At 39.2% G+C, this 23418-nt stretch overlaps 1 protein-coding gene and 1 pseudogene across 2 annotated transcripts in view; both read left to right on the top strand.

The window, feature by feature from the left end:
* Positions 1-685: 685 nt before the first annotated feature.
* The window catches only part of SPESP1 (sperm equatorial segment protein 1), a 35768-nt gene continuing 13035 nt past the window's right edge, over positions 686-23418 (top strand). The window contains exons 1-2 of one of the 2 annotated variants that reach the window (XR_005526041.1): positions 817-901; positions 7435-7446. Coding sequence is in view for 1 of the 2 variants with exons in the window: in XM_039220261.1 (XP_039076192.1) it covers positions 832-901 (70 nt within the window). In the remaining variant the exon portion in view is untranslated. Of the gene's footprint in view, positions 902-7434; positions 7447-23418 lie in introns of those variants that run through there. The other variant, XM_039220261.1, reaches the window with a different exon arrangement.
* LOC120222445 lies at positions 5610-6675 on the top strand (annotated as a pseudogene).

The following is a 23418-nucleotide window of genomic DNA, read 5'->3' as shown; positions in this document are numbered from 1 at the left end:
AATCATTCTCCCATTCTCTATTATAGTCACGCTCTCCCCATTCCTAACCCCAGACAACAACCGATCTATTCGCCATAGCTAGCTTGTCTCCATAGCATGTCTTTTCCAAAAAATAAAGGGGGGAGGTCTTTTGAACAAAACAAACCCAAGCTCTTCTTAAAGTGGCTTTAATGACTACCTAACTCTCCTCTCTCACCTCCACCATCTGCCACCTCCCCCCTCCCCCAACCCCCATCGCTGCAATCAGACCGAACTATTTCCTGTTCTCCGGAAGCGGGAGCGCGCAACTTTCTTACACGTGGGGGGCCTCCTCCCCGCTCTTTTGAGGTGGGGGGGTTCTTCTGTGCTCCACAGTGCCCAGTGCTTCCCCCACTACAGCACTTCCACGCGGCTGCGACTGCCTGGCTACTTGTCTGTTTTCCATCGGACAGCTCTTTCCAGGCACTGCCACACGCCCAGTTTTCACCGTCCGGCCGAGCTCTGCCCCGTCCCAGCGCTCATTGCTCCAAAAGTCACCCAGGCGTCGAGACATTCGGACCCGACGCCCGCCGAGGAGCTTCGAAGCCGAAGCGAGCATGCGCACCGGGGCGCGGCCGAGCGCTGTGGCCCAGCCCCCTTCGCGCGGCTCCAGGAAGGGGCGGGCCTCGGCCGCTCGCGCTCCCCTCCCCCCTCGCCCACCCCTCGCTGCGCCTGCGCGCTGAGGAGAACCGTTGCAGGGCGCCCACGGCCCTGAGAGGGGACCGTCGCCGCTGACACGCTCTCTTTTCGGCCCTGAGGTACCCGGCCTGGTGGCCCAGGACGTTCCCGTCGCATGGCGGAGTGCTGCGGACGATGCCCATGAAGTCCTTAGTCTTTCTAGTTGTGCTGTTGCTATGGCCTTCGTTCGTGCCTACCTTTCCGAGTGAGTGACCGACCTGCGGCGGCAGCGACCCAGGGGACACTCCTGGGGGAAGCTCCCTGTTCCGGGGTCCGCCGGAGACCCGGTCCTGCACTCCTCCCATACCTCACTGCCCGGGGTCCCGGCCTCCGTTGTGGAGGTGTGTCCCTCTCCTATCCGCGCCGGCAGCGATGTGGCGGGGCCCCGGCGTGACCCGGGACGCGCCAGGCTGGGCACACTGGGCTCGCGGGTGTGACCTCCTCACCCCTGGCGGACGCGGCCCTTGACATTAACCTCGTCCCCTTGGTCAGAGTCGCCGCGTAAGACAGAAAGCAGGGGGTCTGCCACCTGCGGGGCCCGTGGGCCCAGGCGGCTTGTCCTTGTAAGGCCGGCTGGCCAAGGATGGCTTTTACATTTTAAAAGGGGACTATGAAATGTAATGTCTCCTGCCTCGTGGGAAGCTATGACATTCCAAATGCATTGTTGATAAATAAAGTTTTATTGGAACACAGCCATGCGCATTCCTTTATGAACTGTCCATGGCTGCTTTACCGCATTGTAACAGCAGAGCTAAGTCGTTGCCCCAGAGACGGTGCGGCATACGAAGCCTCAAATATTTTGTTCTGGCCCTTTACAGAGAAAGTTTGAGCCCTGTGGTAGAACATGGAGAGCAGGTGGATTGCGGTGGCTGTCTAGGACACTCAGTGACCCCCATGCCCTCCCACAGTGGGCCTCCAGTGCCCAGGGTTCACAGCCTTGGTTAAGCAGAATTCTAACTCCCGACTTGTACCTGCCCCTCCCCAACGGCTGAAAACTAGTAAGATCGAGCTCAGACGTGCTCAGACTATGATATTGATGTGGACACCTTGAGATATTTAAGTGCGGCGTGTCATCTCTGATGTTCCAGATATAGCTGCGAGGCCTGTCCATCTCGTTTAAACCATAGTTCCTTGTAACATTTATTGATGTTGGGGGTGATTTAATCAAATAAGTACAGTTTAGCAGGTCGGTGTGAGAAAATACTAAGGAGCATGCCAGCTATGAAGAACTGTATTTCAGCATTGTTAGAAGGCCTTAGTTACACTTAGATTTAAGAAGGGAAAATACACCACCACCTAAATTGTTAAGAGTCGTGAGAAACGTTCTGGAGCAAGTGCCCTATACCAAAGTTACTCCTTTGGACACTAGCAGTTATGATTGTTAGCTGTTTTATACAGATATTTTGTAAAACTTTTCTTCTTTGCCGTAAAGGAACAATATACTAAAGGTGATATCTTTTCTTGATGTCTAATGGTCGTTATTATTAACATCAGTTATTGCATTTTGGTAGCGACAGATCAGTAAGTCACACCTGACTGACGTGTGGAGACTTTAATTGATGTGACCTTAATATTGTCAGGCAGTACTCCCTGCCCTTGCTGGATCCTTACTTAACTCAGTGCATCATTTCATGGCCTGTTCTTGTGTGTGTGTGTGTGTGTGTGTGTGTGTGTGTGCGCGCGCGCGCGTGTGTGTGCGCCTTCTTTCCTAAGCTTTCTTAAAGCTTGTAGGAAATGAAAAGATACTTCCCAGAAAAAGGAGTGATTTTGTGCTAAAGATACAGATGACACGAGACATAAGGAAAATATATACAGATCATAGAAGATATCTTGGAAGATGCAATTTACTTCTTTTCCACAGGATTGGATTAAGGGATATGTAGGGCAATGTTAACGTGGCTACTTTCTCTGCCTCTCTCATTCTTTTTCTCTAAGTAATTTTAATTTTGTTTACTTATTTTTTGGAGTAGTTCACCAAAAGAAACTGGGCTTATCCTTGTGTTTGATTTAAGTCAGATTTGTGTTTTCTATTTTATATGGCCACTATTCCAGCATTTGTTGCTGAGTCATAAAAAATACTGTCGTGCCAAAGAAAAGGCACGTAGATTTTTGTAATGAAAAGTACAGTTTTGACTTTTATTTTCCTAGAAGACTAAGAGGGTTTTGAGGTCATCTTATCCAAACATCATGGGTATTTTATTAAGTAATTACAACATTTGTTGAAAACCTCAGTACTTTTAACTGTCCATACTTTTCTAATACACCCAACCCAAGTTTATCTAGTATCAGTTTAATCTAAGTTCAGTTTGACATGAGTGAGGCTTGAGTCTACACCAGTCTGCATCATACATACACATCCTGATGGTGTGGGATAAACACCTTCTTACCATATACTTAAATTTATATACACTCAATTTTCTTATATCTGATTTTCCCATAATTTTAGTTATAAATATTTCCAAATTTAAAAATCATACCTCTTTAATATATTGGTGGTGTATAACTTGCTTTACTTCTTAATGAGAATTCTGGTTGTTTTAAAAGAAAATTATAGCTTCTAAAGTATCATTTACATAATATATATATTTAAATATTATTAAAATAAATTACATGATTTGCCTTTTATAATTTTAAGTCACCAAATATTCATGAGCCTGATGCCGCAAACGCAAGAATGTGAAATACTAGCTTTGGGGCTCTTTTTTTTTTTAAGTTTATTTATTTATTTTGAGAGAAGGAGAGGGCATGTGTGCACACAATGTGAGCAGGGGATGGGGAGAGAGAGAGAGAAGAAGAGAGAATCCCAAGCAGGCTCCATGCCGTCAGTGGGGAGCACCACACAAGCCTTGATCTCATGACCTGAGCTGAAATCAAGAGTCAGTCTCTTAACCAACTAAGCCATGCAGGCATCCCTGGGGCTCTTTTTTTATATCTCATAATTAAATTGTTTTTTCTCCTGGTTATCTCTTTGGATCGATTAGCAAAAGTAGAGTTAATGATATAGGACTGTTTCAAGCTAAGATAAGAAAAGCTCTTGGGGCGCCTGGGTGGCTTAGTCGGTTGAGCGTCCAACTTTCGCTTAGGTCATGATCTCGCGGTTCGTGGGTTCGAGCCCTGTGTCGGGCTCTGTGCTGACTGCCAGCTCAGAGCCTGGAGCCTATTTCAGAGTCTGTATCTCCCTCTCTCTCTGACCCTCCCCTGCTCACGCTGTCTCTCTCTCTCTTAGAAATAAAAAAGATAAATAAAAATATTTAAAAAAAAAAAAAAGCTCTTAACTTGCTTCTCTAGATTAGTGTTTAAAGAAGGCTCAATATGTAAGTTTTTGGCATCTGTCTTTGTCCCTACGAATGCCTTTGTCCTAATAGATAAAGCAGCAAATGGCAAATAGTAATTGTTGAGATACACTGGCAAATCAATTCAAAAGAAAAGCAGATTCCTTTTACTTATTTCAAGTACAATCAAAAGATAAAATTCACTTGGTTCTGGTGCTCCAAGTTCACTTTACGCTGTTTCAAGGCCCAAGGCTATGGCTCAGGGAGGGTCTCTCAAACCTCTACGTGCAGTGTTGTGACCCACTGCATTCATGTTCTAGCCGATGAAGAGCATGTTCTCTAATATGGAATGTCCAGAGGGGAGGCGTAGCAGTACTTGTATTAGGCTGTCCTTTAATGTTTCATCAGAAAGAAAAGTCCCGTCTTTCTGTTCTCGTGAGCTGTTTTTGTGTTGTTTTGGTAGGATCTCATGTGGTTTTAAAGACTTCTTTTCCCAAGACCACTTTTTATCTTCCCTTCTCTCAATGGGATTGGCCAGCCTTCTGAGGAGACGTAGAGCATAGTATTAGAGACCACAGTACCTGGCATACATATCGGACTTATGCGATGGGGTGATATTGTTATTTATATCATTTTATTGAACAGAACTAGAAGAGATATATTTCAAAGTCATCAGTTTGTTTTGGTCCCAATTAAATTTTAACATTACTCCTGGGATAAGTGTCTGATTTTTAACCATTTACCTGAATTAAATTTGTATCCCTTTTTAAAAATTTATTTTTTTTAATTTATTTCTGAGAGAGAGAGACAGCATGAGCAGGGGAGGGTCAGAGAGAGGAGACACAGAATCTGAAACAGGCTCCAGGCTCTGAGCTGTCAGCCCAGAGCCTGACGTGGGGCTCGAACCCACAAACTGTGAGATCATGACCTGAGCTGAAGTCGGACGCCCAACCGACTGAGCCACCCAGGTGCCCCTGTATCCCTTTTAAAAAAATGTAATTTGGGGTGCCTGGCTGGCTCATTGGTAGAACACGTGACTCTTGATCTCAGGGTTGTGAGTTCAAGCCCCATGTTGGGTGTAGGGATTACTTAAATATGTGTGTGTGTACACGTGTGCGTGTGTGTGTGTGTGTGTGTGTGTGAGAGATGCTCTTTTGGTTATGTGTTGCAGCATAAAATACCACCCCTCCAATTTATTATTTCTCATGATTCTGTGGGTTGGCTGGGCTCAGCAAGACAGTTCTGCCTCATAAGGTGGAGTTGAGGTCTCTCATTCAGCTGTATTCCGCTGGAAGCTCAAGTGGGCTGGGAACATCCAACATGGCTTCTTATCTTCCAAACCTTTCTCTACATGACTTCTTATCTTTCAGCAGTCTTGCCCAAATATCTTTCTCCCGTGGCAGCTTGCTTCCGAGACGGAGTTTTACAGGCCTCCAGTATGTAAGTTCTTATTAAGCTTCGGACTTGCTAATGTGTGTATAGGCCAAGACAGTCACATCGGGCAGCCCATATTCATTATGGGAAGACACTAACCAAGAATATAAATACCAAGGGTGTGGTTGCTGCTCCCTCTGCGCCCACTGCTGGCTCCCGGGGAGCAGAGGGGGGCAGCTACCACCGCCGCCACTCGGTCGCCCTTCTTACTACTATTTCCCTACGTGTGCTCCGGTGCTGTCTCTCCCCTTCCACAGGCCGCCGCTTTCCCCAGGGTCTATGGAAGTAGTGGAAGGACCCCTCAACCTGGCTCATCAACAGAGCAGATGAGCAGATCGTTATTAGCTGCAGGGGAAATACGAAGAGGCTATTTCTTGTCACAAAAAGGCATCAGCATATCTTTCTGGAGCCATAAAGCTTACACAGTCTGAGCAGGCTCATCTGTCACTGGGATTGCAAAGGGACAGCCACATGAGACAGCTCCTCCTCATCCAGGAGAGGTAGAAAAGGGCCAAGCGCGAGGAGAGACTGCAAGCCCAGCAGAGAACAGACAAGGATGCGGCTGCCCAGCTTCAGGCACCGCACAAGCCCCCTTCTGAGGATGCGGAGGGCCAGGGTCCCCTTCTCTCTGAGAAATACCATCCTTCCGTGGAGAAACATCTGCCTGAAGTCCAGGGGGTCTTTGACAGGGCTCCAGACACGCTACTGTTTTTACTTCAGCAGAAGAGGGAGCCGGCAGAGCCATGCATTGGAAGCAAAGCCCCCCAGGACGACAAGACAATCATAGCGGAGCAGGAGACCGAGATCACAGATTTGAAGAGACACGTGGAATTCCTTGTGGCTGAGAATGAAAGATTAAGGAAAGGAAACAAACAACTAAAGGCTGAAAAGGCCGGACTTCTAAAAGGCCCAGTAGAAAAGGAGCTGGATGTAGATGCTGATTTTGTAGAAAAGTCAGAGCTGTGGAGCTTGCCACCACATTCAGAAACTGCCACAGCCTCTCCAACCTGGCAGAAGTTTGCAGCAAATACCGGCAAAGCCAAGGATGTCCCCATACCCAAACTTCCTCCCTTGGACTTTCCGTCTCCAGAACTTCCCGTTATGGAGCTCTCTGAGGATATTCTGAAAGGATTTATGAATAATTAAAATGAAAGGCCATAAAGGAACTGAGAAGAAAGGACAAAAATAATAGAATAATACAGTTAATCCAGGGGAAAAAAAAAAGGGAAAACCACATGCAAGGGTGATTCCAGAGATGCTTCGTCACCTGGCGCACTGTGGGAGAAGTGTCGCTGGGACTGGGAAAACAGTCACTGTGAAGTATGTCACGTCTGATTGACTGACTCGAGCTAACGATTCCAGACTTGGCGGACACTAGACTCTCAGAGGTTGACTTTCTCCTGATACAAACCAAATGGCTGCCTGGAATAAATTTTTCAAGCAACAGTTATTTTTCTTATCTTCAGGGTTAAAATGTATAAAAGTATGTTATGTTTAATTAATCTATAATGCCATAAATGATAATGCAAAAACCTAAATAATATGGTGGCCTGAGGGGCCCACCTTGTATTTGAAACATGCTTTCTATCATGCATTGACTGTATGCATTTTGTTATGTACATTTCGTTTGTTGAATAAAGTGTGTGAGACACACCTTTCTAGATGAAACTGTGTGCCACACTTTGCATTACTCATGACATAATGAGAACCTCAAGACTATCAGGAGAAATATTTAAATTTCCATTTTATGAAGAAAGGAACCAAATTGTTATGCTTTTTTTTTTAAATTAACTGGTTTACATAATTAATCAGGGTGCATTTTAAGTTCTAACTTTTTTGTTTATCATTTAAATGTATCATTTGAAAATACTAAGGAAATATCCTTTACTGATGCATGAGTGGAAGTAATGGTAGTTGGCAGTGTTTGATTGTAAGAAATCAATAAAGTAATTGTGTTTAAAAAAAAAAAGAATATATATACCAAGAAGTGCAAAGCCCAGAGTTACATTTCTCCCCCCTCCCCAGCTTTGAGGTATAACTGAGAAAACGAATATATTTAATGTCATATATGAGGTATACCATCATACCATGTGGTGATTTGATATATATCTGCACTGTGAAAGGATTCCCACTATTGAGTTAATTAGTGCATCACCTCACATAATTACCTTTTTGTGTGTATCATCAACCATAATATATAACATGTTATACATGTTGTACATTGGATCCTCAGGCCTTATTCATTTTATAACTGAAAGTTTGTACGCTTTCACCAGATTCTTTATTTCTTCTACTCCCAACCCTAAAGTTATATTTCTTTAACTGGAACACTTAACTAATGTAAACATAATTACTTGTTCATTTTACCTGTCAGCAAAAATTTAAATTTGAATTAACAAAGCATAGGAAAATAGCTGGATGAATAATAAGATAAAAATGTTTTCCTTTGTGACCATTCTTTGAGTGTACCCCACTAATGAAGCAGTTGTTAGAACTTTGATTTGAGTTGGAAGTACTTCATATTCGTTGCTTAAGTTAATTTTAATTTGAAGGTGTTGGTGTGTTGGCTGGCAGTTCTTATGTGATGACAGATTTCAGGTATTCTTATTTGCAGCACTTCTGTAGAATAAGGGAAGTCTATTTGTGAGCCCACTTAATGCCATGGAAGGAAAATACAAAGAAATTGTTCTGCAAAGTTAAGGACGTTCATTCAGCCAGAGTCTGGTCCACCTATACATGATTCCATGCTTGGGTCTATGTTAAGCTTTATATCCATGAGTTCTTTATCAATAAAACCACTCCATTTTTCATTCTTGTGGTAATAAAAATCCTAGTTATATTTGAATCTTTAGAAAATGAGCATCCATGATTCTTCATTACATTTTGAGTGTGCTCACCAGTTGCCCTATCAAGGTTACAGGTCAAGGGCAAAGTAAAAACACATGAGTTCTTAAAGCACAAAGACCAGAGGTATTCCATAGAACTTTAACTTCTTTGTCTTTGTGTGAAAGTTAAGTTTACTAAACTACCAAGTTTCCCCCAATTATATGGAAAATTTTACTACTACCTTTAATTTACCAGGTATGTACTCTTATACCAAACCACACATTTGAAAGTTAACAGTATTATTGGGCTTTAAAGCCTTTGTTTTTTAGGGGCTACTCTTGAGTTCAGCTCAGGTCATCATCCCGGGGTCGTAGGATAGAACCCTGCATCGGGCTCTGTCCTGAGCATGCAGCCTGCTTAAGATTCCTTCTTCCTCTCTCTTTCCCCCCACTGCTTTTCCCCTCCACTGCTTTTCCTCTCTCCCACTACTCCTTTCCCTCTCTTCTCCTCTCCCCCACTCATGTTCTCACTCTCTGTCTCTCCCTAAAATAAAATAAAGTCTTTGTTTTTTAAATCGTAAGTTGTATATTATATGATCAGATAGCACCCATCCTACATTGAGAGATATAGATATTTTTTAGAATTCCATCTGACTTAAGGTGTTTTTGAGTATATCTCTTTCTATAGTCTATGTATTACATTATGCTTATATAATTTATCACAATCTATTGGTATCAACATTTTACCAGTTTGAATGAAATGTCAAAACCTTGCCTCCCTTTATGTCCTTCTCTCTCCCATTCACAGTATAATTGCATAATTGCCTTAAATATTTCCTCTACATACACCAAGAACCATATCAGAGTATTATAAATTTTGCTTCACTGTCAAATGTAATTTGGAAAACTCAAGAGAAGGAAACTGTTGCATTTACTCATGCTTTTGCTCTTCCTTTTATTCTTTCTTCCTTCTCAGTGTTCTAAGATTCCTTCTTTTATCAGTTTCTTTCTCTTTAACAAACTTCATTTAGTCACTCTTTTAGGGAGGTCTTTGGGCAGCAGCTTCTCTTAATTATCCTTCATCTGAGAGGTGTTGATCATTCTTTCATTCCTGAGGGATATTTTCTCTTGATAGAGAATTCTAGGTTGACAGTTTTTTTTTTTTTTTAACACTTGACAAATATTATGCCATTTTCCCCTGATCTCCATGGTTTCTCATGAGAATTCCAGTTGTCATTCAAATTGTTTTCCACTATAGATAAGGTGTTATTTCTCTCTTTTTTTCTTTGTCTTTCATTTTCAGAAGTTTGACCATATGTCTTGGCATAGATTTCTTTTGGTTTATTTTGTTTGAGTTTCACTTAGCTTTTTGAATCTGTAAATTCAAAATGTCTTTTGCCAAACTTGGAATTTTTTTCAGTCATTACTTCTATATCCTTGAATACTTTTTTCAGACTCACCCTCTTTCTTCTTGGAAGACTTGAATGTTCCAAGACTTGGATGACATAAATATTAGGTCTTTTTGTTATAGTCTCACAGGTCTCTGAGGCTTTGTTCATTTTTTTTGTTTTCCAGTCCATTTTCTATTTTTCACATTATGTATTTCCCATTGTCTGTCTTCTAGTTCACTGATTCTTTCCTCTGTCCCCTCCATTTTGCTGTAAGCCACTCCATTATGTTTTTTCCATTTCAGTCTTTGTGTTTTTCAGTTCTAAACTTTCAATTTAGTTCCTCTTTATATATTCTATTTTTTTGCTGAGATTTTTCTAGTTCTTTGCTGAGACTTTCTGTTATTCCTTTGTGTCAAGCATGTCCACAATGTTTTGTTGAAGCATTTTTATGATGGCTGCTTTTAAATCCCTGTCAGATGATTCTAACATCTGTGTCATCTTTGTGTTAACTTATATTGACTGCCTTTCCTCATTCAAATGGAGATTTTTTCGGTTCTTGTTGTGACCAGTGGCTTTTGATTAAAACTCGGACATTTTTGGTATGTTTAAGACTCTAGATCTTATTTAAATCTAATGTTATAGATTGAACTGAATTATAGATTGAATTGAAATATAGATTTAAATGAATGTTGCCTTATTACCACAGGGTGAAGATGAAGGTCGCAGATGCTCACTCAACCTTCTCTCCTGGAAGAGAAGGTATTGATTCATACTTGGTAGCAGCACTTCTATGAAATAAAGGCAGAGGGGTTGGAGCACCTTACTGAAGGCTGATGAGGGTAAAAGTCTAGGTTCTCCACTCAGCCTTTGCTACTGGCCACAGGGCCGTAAAGTTTTCTGTGGTGTTTGGCTGCAATAGAATTGTTATTTTCTAAAAGTTTTCTGTCTTATTAGTCTACCCATTTACTTGTCCTTTGGCTATAGTAAGCAGTCTTTTCTTGGAAACTTTTTTGTCCGCATCCATTGGTGTTTCTCGGTTGCCAGCTTCTCCAGTCCCTAGTCTGGGGTATGTGTGGCAAAAAGAAAACTCACTGCTGTGTCATTTCTTAGGTCTTGAAGTTCCTAGTTAGTCTGTCTAATCTCTGCCTTTCAGATTACTTGCTTTATATATGGTGTCCAGGGTTTTTAACTCTTAGTAAGAAGAATAGAGGAAAAGTACATGCTCTCTATCTTTTTGGAAGCGAAAGTCCAGATACATTGTTTTAAAACATTTTATTTGGGACTTGGAAGTGACCATGTGTTTTACAAATAAGCAAGAATACCTAAGTAGAGCATACATGGGAATTATGTAATGACCTGTTTTTATTTTTTATTTTGGCCAAAATGTGTTAGAATTATGTTTGTAATGCTTTTCTTTATATTATTTCCCAGTTTGTATATAAAATACTAGATATTAGAAATGAGAGAGGAGGGGCGCCTGGGTGGCTTAGTCGGTTAAGGGTCCGACTTTCGCTTGGGTCATGATCTCGCGGTTCGTGGGTTCGAGCCCCGCGTCGGGCTCTGTGCTGACTGCCAGCTCAGAGCCTGGAGCCTGTTTCAGAGTCTCTCTCTCTCTCTCTCTCTCTCCCCCCTAGAAATAAATAAAACATTAAAAAAAAAATGAGAGAGGAGTCTTAATTGACCATCAAACTTCTAAATGTAGGTAGAATTTTACCTGACTAGATCCCTAAATAATTTAGACCTAATGTAAATAAATTCAATATTTTGAGAGTTTGTCTGAAATTTTCCTTTAAGTTTTCATTTTTATAGGCAGTTGACCAGTATACATTACTTTATTAGCAATATTCCTTTTCCTTTCTTTTCTTTTTTTAGCAACATTCCTTTTAATTTACAAGTAGTTTGATGCAAACCTCAGTGTTTTTCTTTTAAGTCTTTAGATAAATATATGTTATTAATTTAAATGTTAGCTTATATGCCCATAATTAGGAATGTCAGGAAATATAACCAAGTTAATATAAAAATAAAATACAATCCATATTAAATATTATCAGAGAACTGTAACACTTAAAATCTATTCATAAAACATTTTAATGGAAAAATTCTATTGGTCATTATGATTTTATAATATTATGTAGGTTTCATAATAACTAATTTTTAAAACACCAGATATTTTGTTTATAGCATATTTCAAGTGAAACTTCATATTCACATTTTATATGTTTTTCAATACATTTCTCAAAAAGCTTAGGTACATTAGCTTAAATGCAAAAATCCAAAATCTTCATAGGTTTGGATATGCCCTGTTTACTTTTGAGTTTTGTATTCTGTGATAGCAATACGATCACCACACAAATGAAACACATAAAAAGATACTTTTATAGGAGCGCCTGGGTGGCTCAGTCGGTTGAGCACCTGACTTCGTCTCAGGTCATGATCTCACGGTTTGTGGGTTCAAGCCCCGCGTCGGGCTCTGTGCTGACAGCTAGCTCAGAGCCTGGAGCCTGCTTCAGATTCTGTGTCTCCCTCTCTTTCTGACCCTCCCCTGCTCATGCTGTCTCTCAGAAATAAATAAAACATTAAAAAAAATTTTTTTAAAGATATTTTTATAAGAAGTAAAATTTTTTAAAAGACCTAAATTTTTTTACCAATATTCTTCCAGAGTTTGAAATTGTAGCCATAAGTAATAAACTCCTCAATCTTAAAATTACCTATTTTTATTAGAGCCCTGTATTTTTTTTATCCTTTAAAGTATAAAAGTTCCCAAATTTGAATTACATGTATATTTTTATTTATTTATTTTTGAAAGAGAGAGCGAGCACACAGGAGGGGCAGAGAGAGAGGGAGAGGGAGAGAATCCCAAGCAGGCTCCTGCACAGAGCCCGAAGCTATGTGATTTTGACCTGAGCTGAAATCAAGAGTCAGATGCCTAACTGACTGAGCCACCTAGGTGCCCCTAAATTATATGTATATTTTTAAAAAATTGTATTCCTCCTCTTTTAAAAATTTTTTAATGTTTATTTCATTTTGAGAGAGAGAGACAGAGCATGAGCAGGGGAAGGGCAGAGAGAGAGGGAGACACAAATCCGAAGCAGGCTTCAGGCTCTGAGCTGTCAGCACAGAGCCTGATGCAGGGCTCAAACCCACAAACCATGAGATCATGGCCTGAGCTGAAGTGGACACTTAACTGACTGAGCCGCCCAGGCACCCCTTGTTTTCCTTTTTAATTCAGCTTAGAAACTATTGATTCTTTGCCCAAGATTCAGAGTGACCTGTTTTTCCTTTCTTTCTAAATATTCTGTTCCACTCTATTCACTTTATTTTTTGTTTTATTTTATTTTATTTTATTTTATTTTATTTTATTTTATTTTATTATTTTATTCTTTTCTTCTCAAGTTAGTTAACATACAGTATAGTCTTGGCTTCAAGAGTGAACCCTCAGTTCATTCTGTGTATTTAAAAGTCCCTTATGGTTTGCCTCCCTCTCTCTTTTTATTTTATTTTTCCTTCCCTTCCCATATGTTCATCTGTTAAGTTTCTCAAATTCTACATATGAGTGAAATCATGTGATATCTGTCTTTCTCTGAGTGACTCGTTTTACTTAGCATAATACCCTCCAGTTCCATCCATGTAGTTGCAAATGGCAAGATTTTATTCTTTTTCGTCACCAAGTAGTATTCCATTATATGTATATGTGTGTATATGTGTATATGTATTTATTTATATAAATAAGTTATATAAATATTTACTTATATAAATATATATATATTTATCACATCTCACTGCATTTATCAGTTGATGAACATTTAGGCTCGTTTAGTAATTTGGCTATTGTTGATAGTGCTGCTATAAATATTGGGGTGTATGTGCCCCTTCAGCATTTTTGTATCCTTTGGATAAATAACTAGTAGTGCAATTGCTGGGTCATAGAGTAGTTCTATTTTTAATTTTTTGAGGAGCCTCCATACTGTTTTCCAGAGTGGCTGCACCAGTTTGCATTCCTACCAGCAGTGCAATAGGGTTCCCTTTTCTCCACATCCTCACCAACATTTGTTGTTTCCTGAGTTGTTAATTTTAGCCATTCTGACCAGTGTGAGGTGGTATCTCATTGCAGTTTTGATTTGTATCTCCCTGATGATGAGCGATGTTGAGCATCTTTTTATGTGTCTATTTGCCACTTCGATGTCTTCTTTGGAAAAGTGTCTATTCATATCCTCTGTCCATTTCTTCACTGGATTATTTGTTTTTTGGATGTTGAGTTTGGTAAGTTCTTTATAGATTTTTGGATACTAACTCTTTATCTGATACCTCATTTGCAAATATCTTCTTCCATTCTGTTTGTTGCCTTTTAGTTTTGTTGATTGTTTCCTTTGCTGTGCAGAAGCTTTTTATCTTGATGAAGTCCCAATAGTTCATTTTTTGCTTTTATTTCCCTTGCCTCAAGTAAGAAGTTGCTGCAGTTGAAGTCAAAGAGATTGCTGCCTGTTTTCTCCTATAGGATTTTGATGGTTTCCTGTCTCACATTTAAGGTCTTTCATCCATTTTGAATTTATTTTTGTGTATAGTATAAGAAAGTGGCCCAGTTTCTTTGTTTTGCATGTTGCTGTCCAGTTCTCCCAGCACCATTTACTAAAGAGACTGTCTTTTCTCCGTCGGATATTCTTTCCTCCTTTGTCAGAAATTAGTTGGCCATATATTTGTGGGTCCATTTCTCGGTTCTCTGTTTTATTCCATTGATTTATGTGTCTTTTTTTTTTTGTGCCAGTACCATACTGTCTTGATGATTATAGCTTTGTAATACAGCTTTGTAATATAGAGATTGTGATGCTTCCAGCTTTGGTGTTCTTTTTCAACATTACTTTGGCTACTCAGGGTCTTTTGTGGTTTCATACAAATTTTAGGATTGTTTACTCTAGCTCTGTGAAGAATGCTGGTGCTACTTGGATAGGAATTGCACTGAATATGTAGATTCCTTTGGGTAGTATCGACATCATTAACAATATTTGTTCTTCAAATCCATGAGCTTAGAATGTTTTTCCATTTCTTTGTGTCTTCTTCAGTTTCTTTCATAAGCTTTCTATAATTTTCAGTGTATAGATCTTTTACCTCTTTTGTTAGGTTTCTTTCTAGGTGTTTTGTGGTTTTAGGTACAATTGTAAATGGGATCAATTCCTTGAAATCTCTTTCTGTTGCTTCATTATTGGTATATAAAAATGTAACCAATTTCTGTACATTGATTTTATATCCTGTGACTTTTCTGCTCTGCTCTAGCAATTTTTTGGTGGACTCTTTTGGGTTTTCCATGTAGAGTATCATATCTTCTGAAAAAAATGGAAGTTTGACTTCTTTGCCAATTTGGGTGTCTTTTGTTTTGTTGTCTGCTGAGGCGAGGACTTCCAACACGATGTTAAACAACAGTGGTGAGAGCAGACGTCCTGTCGTGTTCCTGATCTCAGGGGGAAAGCTCTCAGTTTTCCCCCAATGATGATGATACTAGCTGTGGGCTTTTCATTTATATGGCTTTTATGATGTTAAAGTATTTTCCTTGTATCCCAACTTTTGAGGTGTTTTTTTCTTTTTTCTTTTTAAATTTTAAATGTTTTATTTATTTTTGAGAGAGAGATAGAGACAGCATGAGCAGGGGAGGGTCAGAAAGAGAGGGAGATACAGAATCTGAAGACAGGTTCCAGGCTCTGAGCTAGCTATCAGCACAGAGCCCGACACGGGCCTCGAACCCATGAACTGTGAGATCATGACCTGAGCTGAAGTCGGATGCTTAACTGACTGAGCCACTTGGGCGCCCCATTTTTTTTTTTTTTTTTTAAGAAAGGATGCTGTAGGGGCACCTGGGTGCCTCAGTCGATTAAGTGTCTGACTTCAGCTCAGGTCATAATCTTGTGGTCCACGAGTTTAAGCCCCGCATCAGGCTCTGTGCTGACAGCTCAGAGCCTGGAGCCTGCTTCAGATTCTGTGTCTCCCTCTCTGTGCTCCTCCCCCACTCACGCTCTGTCTCTCTCTCAAAAATAAATTAAAACATTAAAAAAAAATTTTTTTAAAGAAAGGATGATGTATTTTGTCAAATGCTTTTTCTGCATCTATTGACAGGATCATATTGGTTCTTATCCTTTTCTTCCATTCTTTTTATTTTTATTTATTTTTGACAGAGACAGAGACAGAGTGTGAGCAGGGGAGGAGCAGAGAGAGAGAGGGAGACACAGAATCCAAGACAGGCTCCAGGCTCTGTGCTGTCAGCTCAGAGCCCGGTGTGGGGCTCAAACTCACAGACTGCGAGATCATGACCTGAGCCAAAGTCAGACACTTAACCGACTGAGCCACCCAGGTGCCCCTATCCTTTTCTTCTGTTAATGGGATGTGTCATGTTGATTGATATGTGAATAGTGAACCAGCCCTGCAGCCCAGGAATGAATCCCACTTGGTCATGGTGAATAATTCTTTTAATGTACTCTTGGATTCAATTTGCTAGTGTCTTGAGAATTTTTGCATCCAGTTTCTTCAGGGATGTTGGCCAGTAATTCTTTTTAGAGGGGTCTTTGTCTGGTTTTGGAATTAAAGTAATGCAGGCTTCGTAGAATGAGTCTGGAAGCTTTCCTTGCATTTCTGTGTTTTGGAACAGTTTGAGCAGAATAGGTATTAACTCTGCTTTAAATGTCTGGTAGAATTCCCCAGGGAAGCCACCTGTTCCAGGGCTCTTCTTTGCTGGTTATGGGTCTGTTCAAATTTTCCATTTCTTCCTGTTTGAGTTTTGGTAGTGTGTGAGGATCTAGGAATTTGTCTGTTTCTTTCAGATTGTCAACTGGCATACAATTTTTCATAGTTATTCTCTAGTAATTGTTTGTATTTCTAGGGTGTTGGTTTTGATCTCTCTTCTTTTATTCATGGTTTTATCTATTTGGCTTTTCTCCCTCTTTGATAAGTCTGGCTAGGGGGTTATCAGTTTTGTTTATTCTTTCAGCTCTTAGATTCAGTGATCCGTTCTACCTTTTTTTGGATTCTATATCTTGTATTTCTCCTGTAATCTTCATTATTTTCCTCCTTCTGCTGGCCTGGGACTTTATTTGCACTGCTTTTCTAGCTCCATTAGTTGTAAGGTTAGGTTGTGTATTTGGGGCCTTTTTTGCTTCCTGAGATAGGCCTGAATTGAAGTGTATTTTTATCTTAGGACTGCCTTTTCTGCATCCTAAAGGGTTGGGACTGTCATGTTTTAATTTTCATTAACTTCCATGTATTTTCAGATTTCTTCTTTAATTTCTTGGTTAACACATTCATTCTTTAGTAAGATGTTCTTTTTTTTAATTTTTTTTAATTTTTTAATGTTTTGTTTATTTCTGAGTGAGAGAGAGACAGCGTGAGCAGGGGAAGGTCAGAGAGAGAGGGAGACACAGAATTGGAAACAGGCTCCAGGCTTTGAGCTGACTGTCAGCACAGAGCCCGACGCGGGCTCGAACCCACAAACTGTGAGATCATGACCTGAGCCGAAGTTGGACGCTTAACTGACTGAGCCACCCAGATGCCCCTAGTAAGATGTTCTTTAACCTCCATGTATTTGGGGGCTTTCCAATTTTTTTCTTGTGGTTGATTTCAAGTTTCATAGTGTTGTGATCTGAAAATATGCATAGTATGATTTCAGTCGTTTCTTACTTGTTGAGGCCTATTTTGTGATATCAGTATGTGATCTGATTGGAGAATATTCCATGTGCACTAGAGAAAAATGTGTATTCTGCTGCTATAGGATGAAAAATTCTGAACATATCTGTTAAGTCCATCTGGTCCAATGTGTCATTTGGAACCATTGTTTCCTTATTGATTTTCTGCCTAGATGATCTGTCCATTGCTGTAAGTGGAGTATTAAAGTCACCTACAATTACAGTATTATTATCAATGCATTTGCTTGTGTTTGTGATCAATTAATTTATATATTTGGGTGCTTCAGGAAGGGAGCATATTTACAATTGTTAGCGTTTCTTGATATAGACCCCTTAACTATGATATAATGCCCTTCTTCATCTCTTGTTACAGTCTTTGTTTTAAGATATAGTTTGTCTGATATAAGTATGGCTACTCTGTCTTTTTTTGATGTCTGTGAGCATGAGAAATGATTCTCCATCCCCTCACTTTCCATCTGCAGCTAAAATTAGTCTCTTGTAGGCAGCATATGGATGGATCTTGGTTTTTTATCTGTTCTGATAACCCTATGCCTTTTTATTGGGGCATTTACATTTACATTCATAGTGATTATTGAAAAGATAATGATTTAGTGCCCTTGTGTTATCTGTAGGTTTCGTGTTTGTGGTGATGTCTCTGGTCCTTTGTAGTCTTTGCTGCTTTCCACTCACAGAGTCCCCCTTAGTATCTCTTGTGTGTCTGGTTTAGTGGTTATGAACGCTTTAGTTTTTGTTTGTCTGGGAAAGTATTTCTCCTTCTATTCTGAATCACAGCCTTGATGGATAAGGGATTCTTGGTGACATATTTTTCCTATTCAGCACATTGATTATTTCCTACCACTCCCTGTCAAGTTTCAGTGGCTAGGTCTGCTACTACCCTTAGGTGTCTACCTTTGTAGGACTGTTTGTCCCTAGCCGCTTTCAGAATTCTCTCTTTATTTTTTTATTTTGCCAGTTTCACTGTGATATGTTGTGGGGGGGGGGAGGGTTGTTTGTTTTGTTTTGAAGGTAGTTTTCTGTGCCTCTTGGACTTGAATGCCTGTTTTCTTCCCCAGATTAGGGATGTTCTCAGCTATAATTTGGTAAAATAAACCTTCTTCCCTTTTCTCTCACTCTTCTTCTGCAACTCCTCTAATACAGATATCGGTTCATTTCATAGACTCACTTAGTTCTCCAATTCTCCCCTCATGATCTATAGTTTCCTTTCCCTCTTTTTTTCAGCTTCATCAATTTTCCATAATTTTATCTTCAGTTTCACCTATTCTCTCCTCTGCTTCTTCCATCCTCACTGTCACTATGTCTAGTTTGTTTTGCATCTCAGTTACAGCATTTCTTAATTCATTGTGACTAGTTCTTAGGCCTTTGATCTTTATAGCAAGGGTTCTCTGGTGTCTTTGCTTTTTTCAAGCTCAGCTATTAGTCTTATGACTGTTATTCTAAATTCTTTTTCAGATATATTGTTTATATATGTTTTCAGCAATTCTCTGGCTGTGATTTCTTCTTGGATTTTCTTTTGGGGAGAATTCCTCCATTTTGTCATTTTGGCTAAGTTTCTGTCTCTTGTATATTTTAATAGCGTGTCATGTGGTCTGCATCTGAGATTATTACTATATTAAAAAGGGCTCATACCCTGTCCAGGGCCTGGCAGTTCAGGAAGTGTTTTTGGTGTATGTTGCATGCATCCCATTATGGAGTTTTGGCTGCTGTATCCCACAGGTCAGTCCTTAGCCGAGCTCTTCCTTGCTTGTAATGGTGGAATGTTTGGACCTTCAACCAGATGGGCTTTGATTTGTTTGTTGAAGTAGCCCTGGAAAAAGAAAAGAAAAAAAAAGGGGTGGGGAAGCCTAATCCCATGAAAAGAGAAAAATGAAAAGAGAAAAAAGAAGACCAAACAGAATTAAAAAAAACTATAAGGCTAAATCCGGAGAAAAAGAAAGGAAAATAAAGAAGAAGAAAGAGAAAAGGTGGGAAAAGAATAGAATAAAAATGCCTGATAAAAAAATCTTATTTATTTATTTATTAATTATATAAAATTAGAATTGACCCCCACCCCCAAAAATCAGAAACTATAAGCCTGATTCCAAAAGAAAAAAGGAGATAGAACAATTAAATTAAATTAAATTAAATTAAAAATTAAAAAACAGAAGCAAAAACAACAGTTCTCTTTGGCTGTGCTGGTCTGGAGAAGAGGCCAGCTGCGTGTTGGGTCAGTAGATAAGCAGTTTCCAGGCCCCAAGGGGCAGGGTTTGATGTAAATACCACCTCAACTAGGAGCCCACCATCCTGCTCCCTAAAGTGGCACTGTGTTGGTGCTGGGGAGAAAAAATGGTGACACCCAATCTCTCCCCTCCTGACCAGGTGTCGCAAACCATGCTGTTCAGCTTGCCCTGCTGTACAGTTTTCCTCTGCCTTCTAGGAGCTGAGTAGGGATTCAAAACCCGGTGTCTCTAAAGGACCCTACACCATGCGGACCCTGTTCTGGAGTAGCACCACTCTGCCCTGCTGATAAAAGGCCTTTGGCTGGCACCTGCAGGGTCTTTTGTCCTTCCGGAGGAAATAAACCCTCTCTTTACAGTACTTGGGGAAGGACTGTTCTCTCCTAGTGTGCCCCTGAGATGGCTACACCGCGTGCGCATTCCAGGGCTGGCTCCCTCCTCCCCAGGACCATGGCAATGGCTTCCAGCTCCATTTGGAGAAAGTTGCACATTTTTGTACCTTTGAGTTTTAGCTCCAGAAGCTCGATCCTGCCAAGCTGTCTCCTTCCAACCGTGGAGATCTTGATGCCACTCCGCAAACCCATTTCCTGGGTGTTCCAAGTGATTTGACCTCAGTACAGCTGTGTTTGAGGGATGAGGAAAATTCCAGTCCCTTTACTTCTCTGTCATCTTAACCCCTTCTGAAATCAAGCTGTTACCATGTTTTTCCTTTCTTAAAACTTTAGTCTCAAAAGAACTAGGTATGTTACTGTATAGGATTTTTAATATTGGCATTTTATTACTGTCATTACATTTTATTGTCATTTTTGGCCTGCTGTCACTTCTTAGGAGCATAGAATCTTTTTTCTTTTTCTTTTTTTTTTTTTCATTTTTGAGTGTAAGTTTTTTCTGGGAAAAAATGTTAGTTAAAACAATTAATGCATAATACCATTTTAGCTTTACCAATTAGGAAATCTCTCCAGAGGGGCGCCTGGGTGGCTTAGTCGGTTAAGCGTCCGACTTTCACTTAGGTCATGATCTCGCGGTTTGTGGGTTCGAGCCCCGCTTCAGGCTCTGTGCTGACCGCCAGCTCAGAGCCTGGAGTCTGTTTCAGTCTGTGACTCCCTCTCTCTCTGACCCTCCCCTGCTCACGCTGTCTCTCTCTCTCTCTCTCTCCTAGAAATAAATAAAACATTAAAAAAAATTAAAAAAAAAAAAAAAAGGAAATCTCTCCAGAAATAAATAACAGTGTAGCCTTCTGGATGTTTACCAAAAAAAAGGTCATATATATCCATTCTTTTAAATAGACATTGTAGAAGAAATTATTTGGTTTTTTACACCTGTTACCAATTGAAGTTTTATGTATACAATTAGATATTTTAATTGATGCTTGATAGTACATTTTTAAGAACTTGAGACTTCGAAATATTTTAAAAATGCAATTAATTTACAATATATTTGCACAGATAATAGGGTACTAAGTTTTCTTGGGGTGGTTTGTTATTCAGTTTCTTTAAAAAAGAAAAGAAGCCACTTAATTTACATGTTAAAAAATGATTTATGGTTTAAAATGACTGACTAGAGCTAAAAAAAAATTTTTTTTATTTTTAAAAATTTGTAATGTATCTGGCCACAGAAACCATAGCTTCTCAGGTGAGACAGGAGAACCCTACCACTCCTAACTCTTTGGTAGAAGAAAAAAAATCTTATGAGTTATACAGTCATATCTATAATCTAAAATTTACGATATTTTATATTAATTGTGTCTTAAAGTAATAAAATTTATGGCATAATGAAACTAGGAAATATAGCTTAGTTTATAGAATGTGTTCAATTAGTTACACTAAAATGAAAAAACATCTATTGATAAAATTAAATACTTATAAACTATTCTTTAAAAAGTATTTTTTGTTTTATCTTTGTGTTAATGTCCAGTAACTATAATGCAAACACAGTTATAAACATGACATTTTAAATATGTAGTATACATACAATGAACTACACAAATCACAGGCTTAATGAATTTTTATAGTTAATGCCACTGTGTAACAGTGCCAGAGCTAAGTGATGAAATATTACCAGCCTAAACTAGTTTACAGGTATTATATTTTAATGCATGCAATTATTTAATATCTTGCATAGGAATTCAAGTGACTGGAATTTTCTAAATTTCTTACACTTAGAAAATTGGATTTCTCCAGAAAGAACTTATGTAGAGAGAAAGATTATTCATCTAACTACATGAGTCATTAGGTTAACCAAATAAGATTCTTGAATATGACAGCTCAAACTATTTATATTTTTCATCCATCTCATAAAATATACTAAAAAAGAACAGGATTCTTTTAAACTCTAGTACTGTCATGCTGCTACTAAGAAAGAATTGTCAGTTAAAACATTAAAATTAAGCAATTAGAACAGAGAATATATCAGACTATGATGTATTTAACAACAAAAGTTTTTAAAATTACACATAACCCCAAACAAGATAATTTGACCATTCATTAGTTAGAGTGCAATGTAGTCAAATTATACAAAACCAATTGTAATGTTCAATCTTAATATTCAGTTAGTATTTTTATGGTAAGTTTTAATATTAATAAATTGTTATTGACAGAACCAATAATTATGTCAGTTTTAAACAAGATTTCCAGCTAAAGTAATAGTTGTATGGCTTATTATATTGTAAAAAATTGCAATTATAATTTAGATAAGGGGTTTAAAATTCGGGTAGGTGTGCCTTAATGTTAAAACTCAGTTGGAAAAGATCAGTAAAAATTAATGTCTGTTCATAAATATTTTTTCATTCTTTTGAGTAAAATGGCCTAATAACAATGTCACTTCTTAATGTTGGTCTTGATATGCACCTCTAGCCCTCAGAGTTTTATCTCTAATATTTTTTTCCATAAAAAGAAACCAGGATTACTTGAAAGGATAGCTGATTTTCATCTTTAGGGAAATAAAGTCTAGATTAAAGGGGTAAGGATGAGAGTGGCGTAGAGATGGGAGGGAGGCAGGCAGTAGTAACTACCAGAGAACAAGCAAGGATACTTTAAAAATTCAGAGGTTCCCTCCAAAGGATATAAGAGACAGCTTACAGTGGCTCCAACTGGCTAAGTTGTGATCATTTGAGCATTAAAAAAAAAAAAATGATAATTTAAGACTGTTATAAAAATCTAAGAGTCATAACGAAACTCAAAAGTGTGAGAACTACTTTTTAAATACGTAATATTTTACCCAGGTGAAGTTTATTCAAATTTTTTTTTAAATATTTTTATTTATTTCTAGGAGACAGAGAGACAGAGAGAGACAGCGTGAGCAGGGGAGGGTCAGAGAGAGAGGGAGACACAGACTCTGAAATAGGCTCCAGGCTCCGAGCTGGCAGTCAGCACAGAGCCCGACGCCGGGCTCGAACCCACGAACCGCGAGATCATGACCTAAGCGAAAGTCGGACAATTAACCGACTAAGCCACCCAGGCGCCCCGAAGTTTATTCAAATATTTAAAAGTGTTTACACTTAATTTTATTTATGTGCCCGAGATGGGCAAAAGTGTTTTCCTTACACAAAACTAATACAAATCAATGCTTATAAGATCTTAACTTTCTTCCTGTAAAATATTTATGGACAGACTCATGATTCCTTTGCTACCCCCAGCCCCAGAGGCTATCCACCAACAGGACTCACATATTAGAAGATATACTACCATATTGTTTTAGAAGTTAATGAAATGTGTTAAAATGGTCCATGCGCACTAAGGTACTCTCTCAACTGATCTTGATTGCTATACCACAACAGGATAAAGAGAACTTGATGCCAAAGTCAAGTGACCTTTTAAATGTGCTTAAAATATACAGAATTATGGGGCACCTACGTGACTCACTTGGTTAGGCATTTGACTCTGGATTTCAGCTCAGGTCATGATCTC

The sequence above is a fragment of the Hyaena hyaena genome, unplaced genomic scaffold (assembly GCF_003009895.1).
Source record: "Hyaena hyaena isolate Hyena2069 unplaced genomic scaffold, ASM300989v1 scaffold_15, whole genome shotgun sequence".
NCBI classification, from domain to species: Eukaryota; Metazoa; Chordata; class Mammalia; order Carnivora; family Hyaenidae; genus Hyaena; species Hyaena hyaena.
This window is presented reverse-complemented; position numbering and strand designations above follow the sequence as displayed.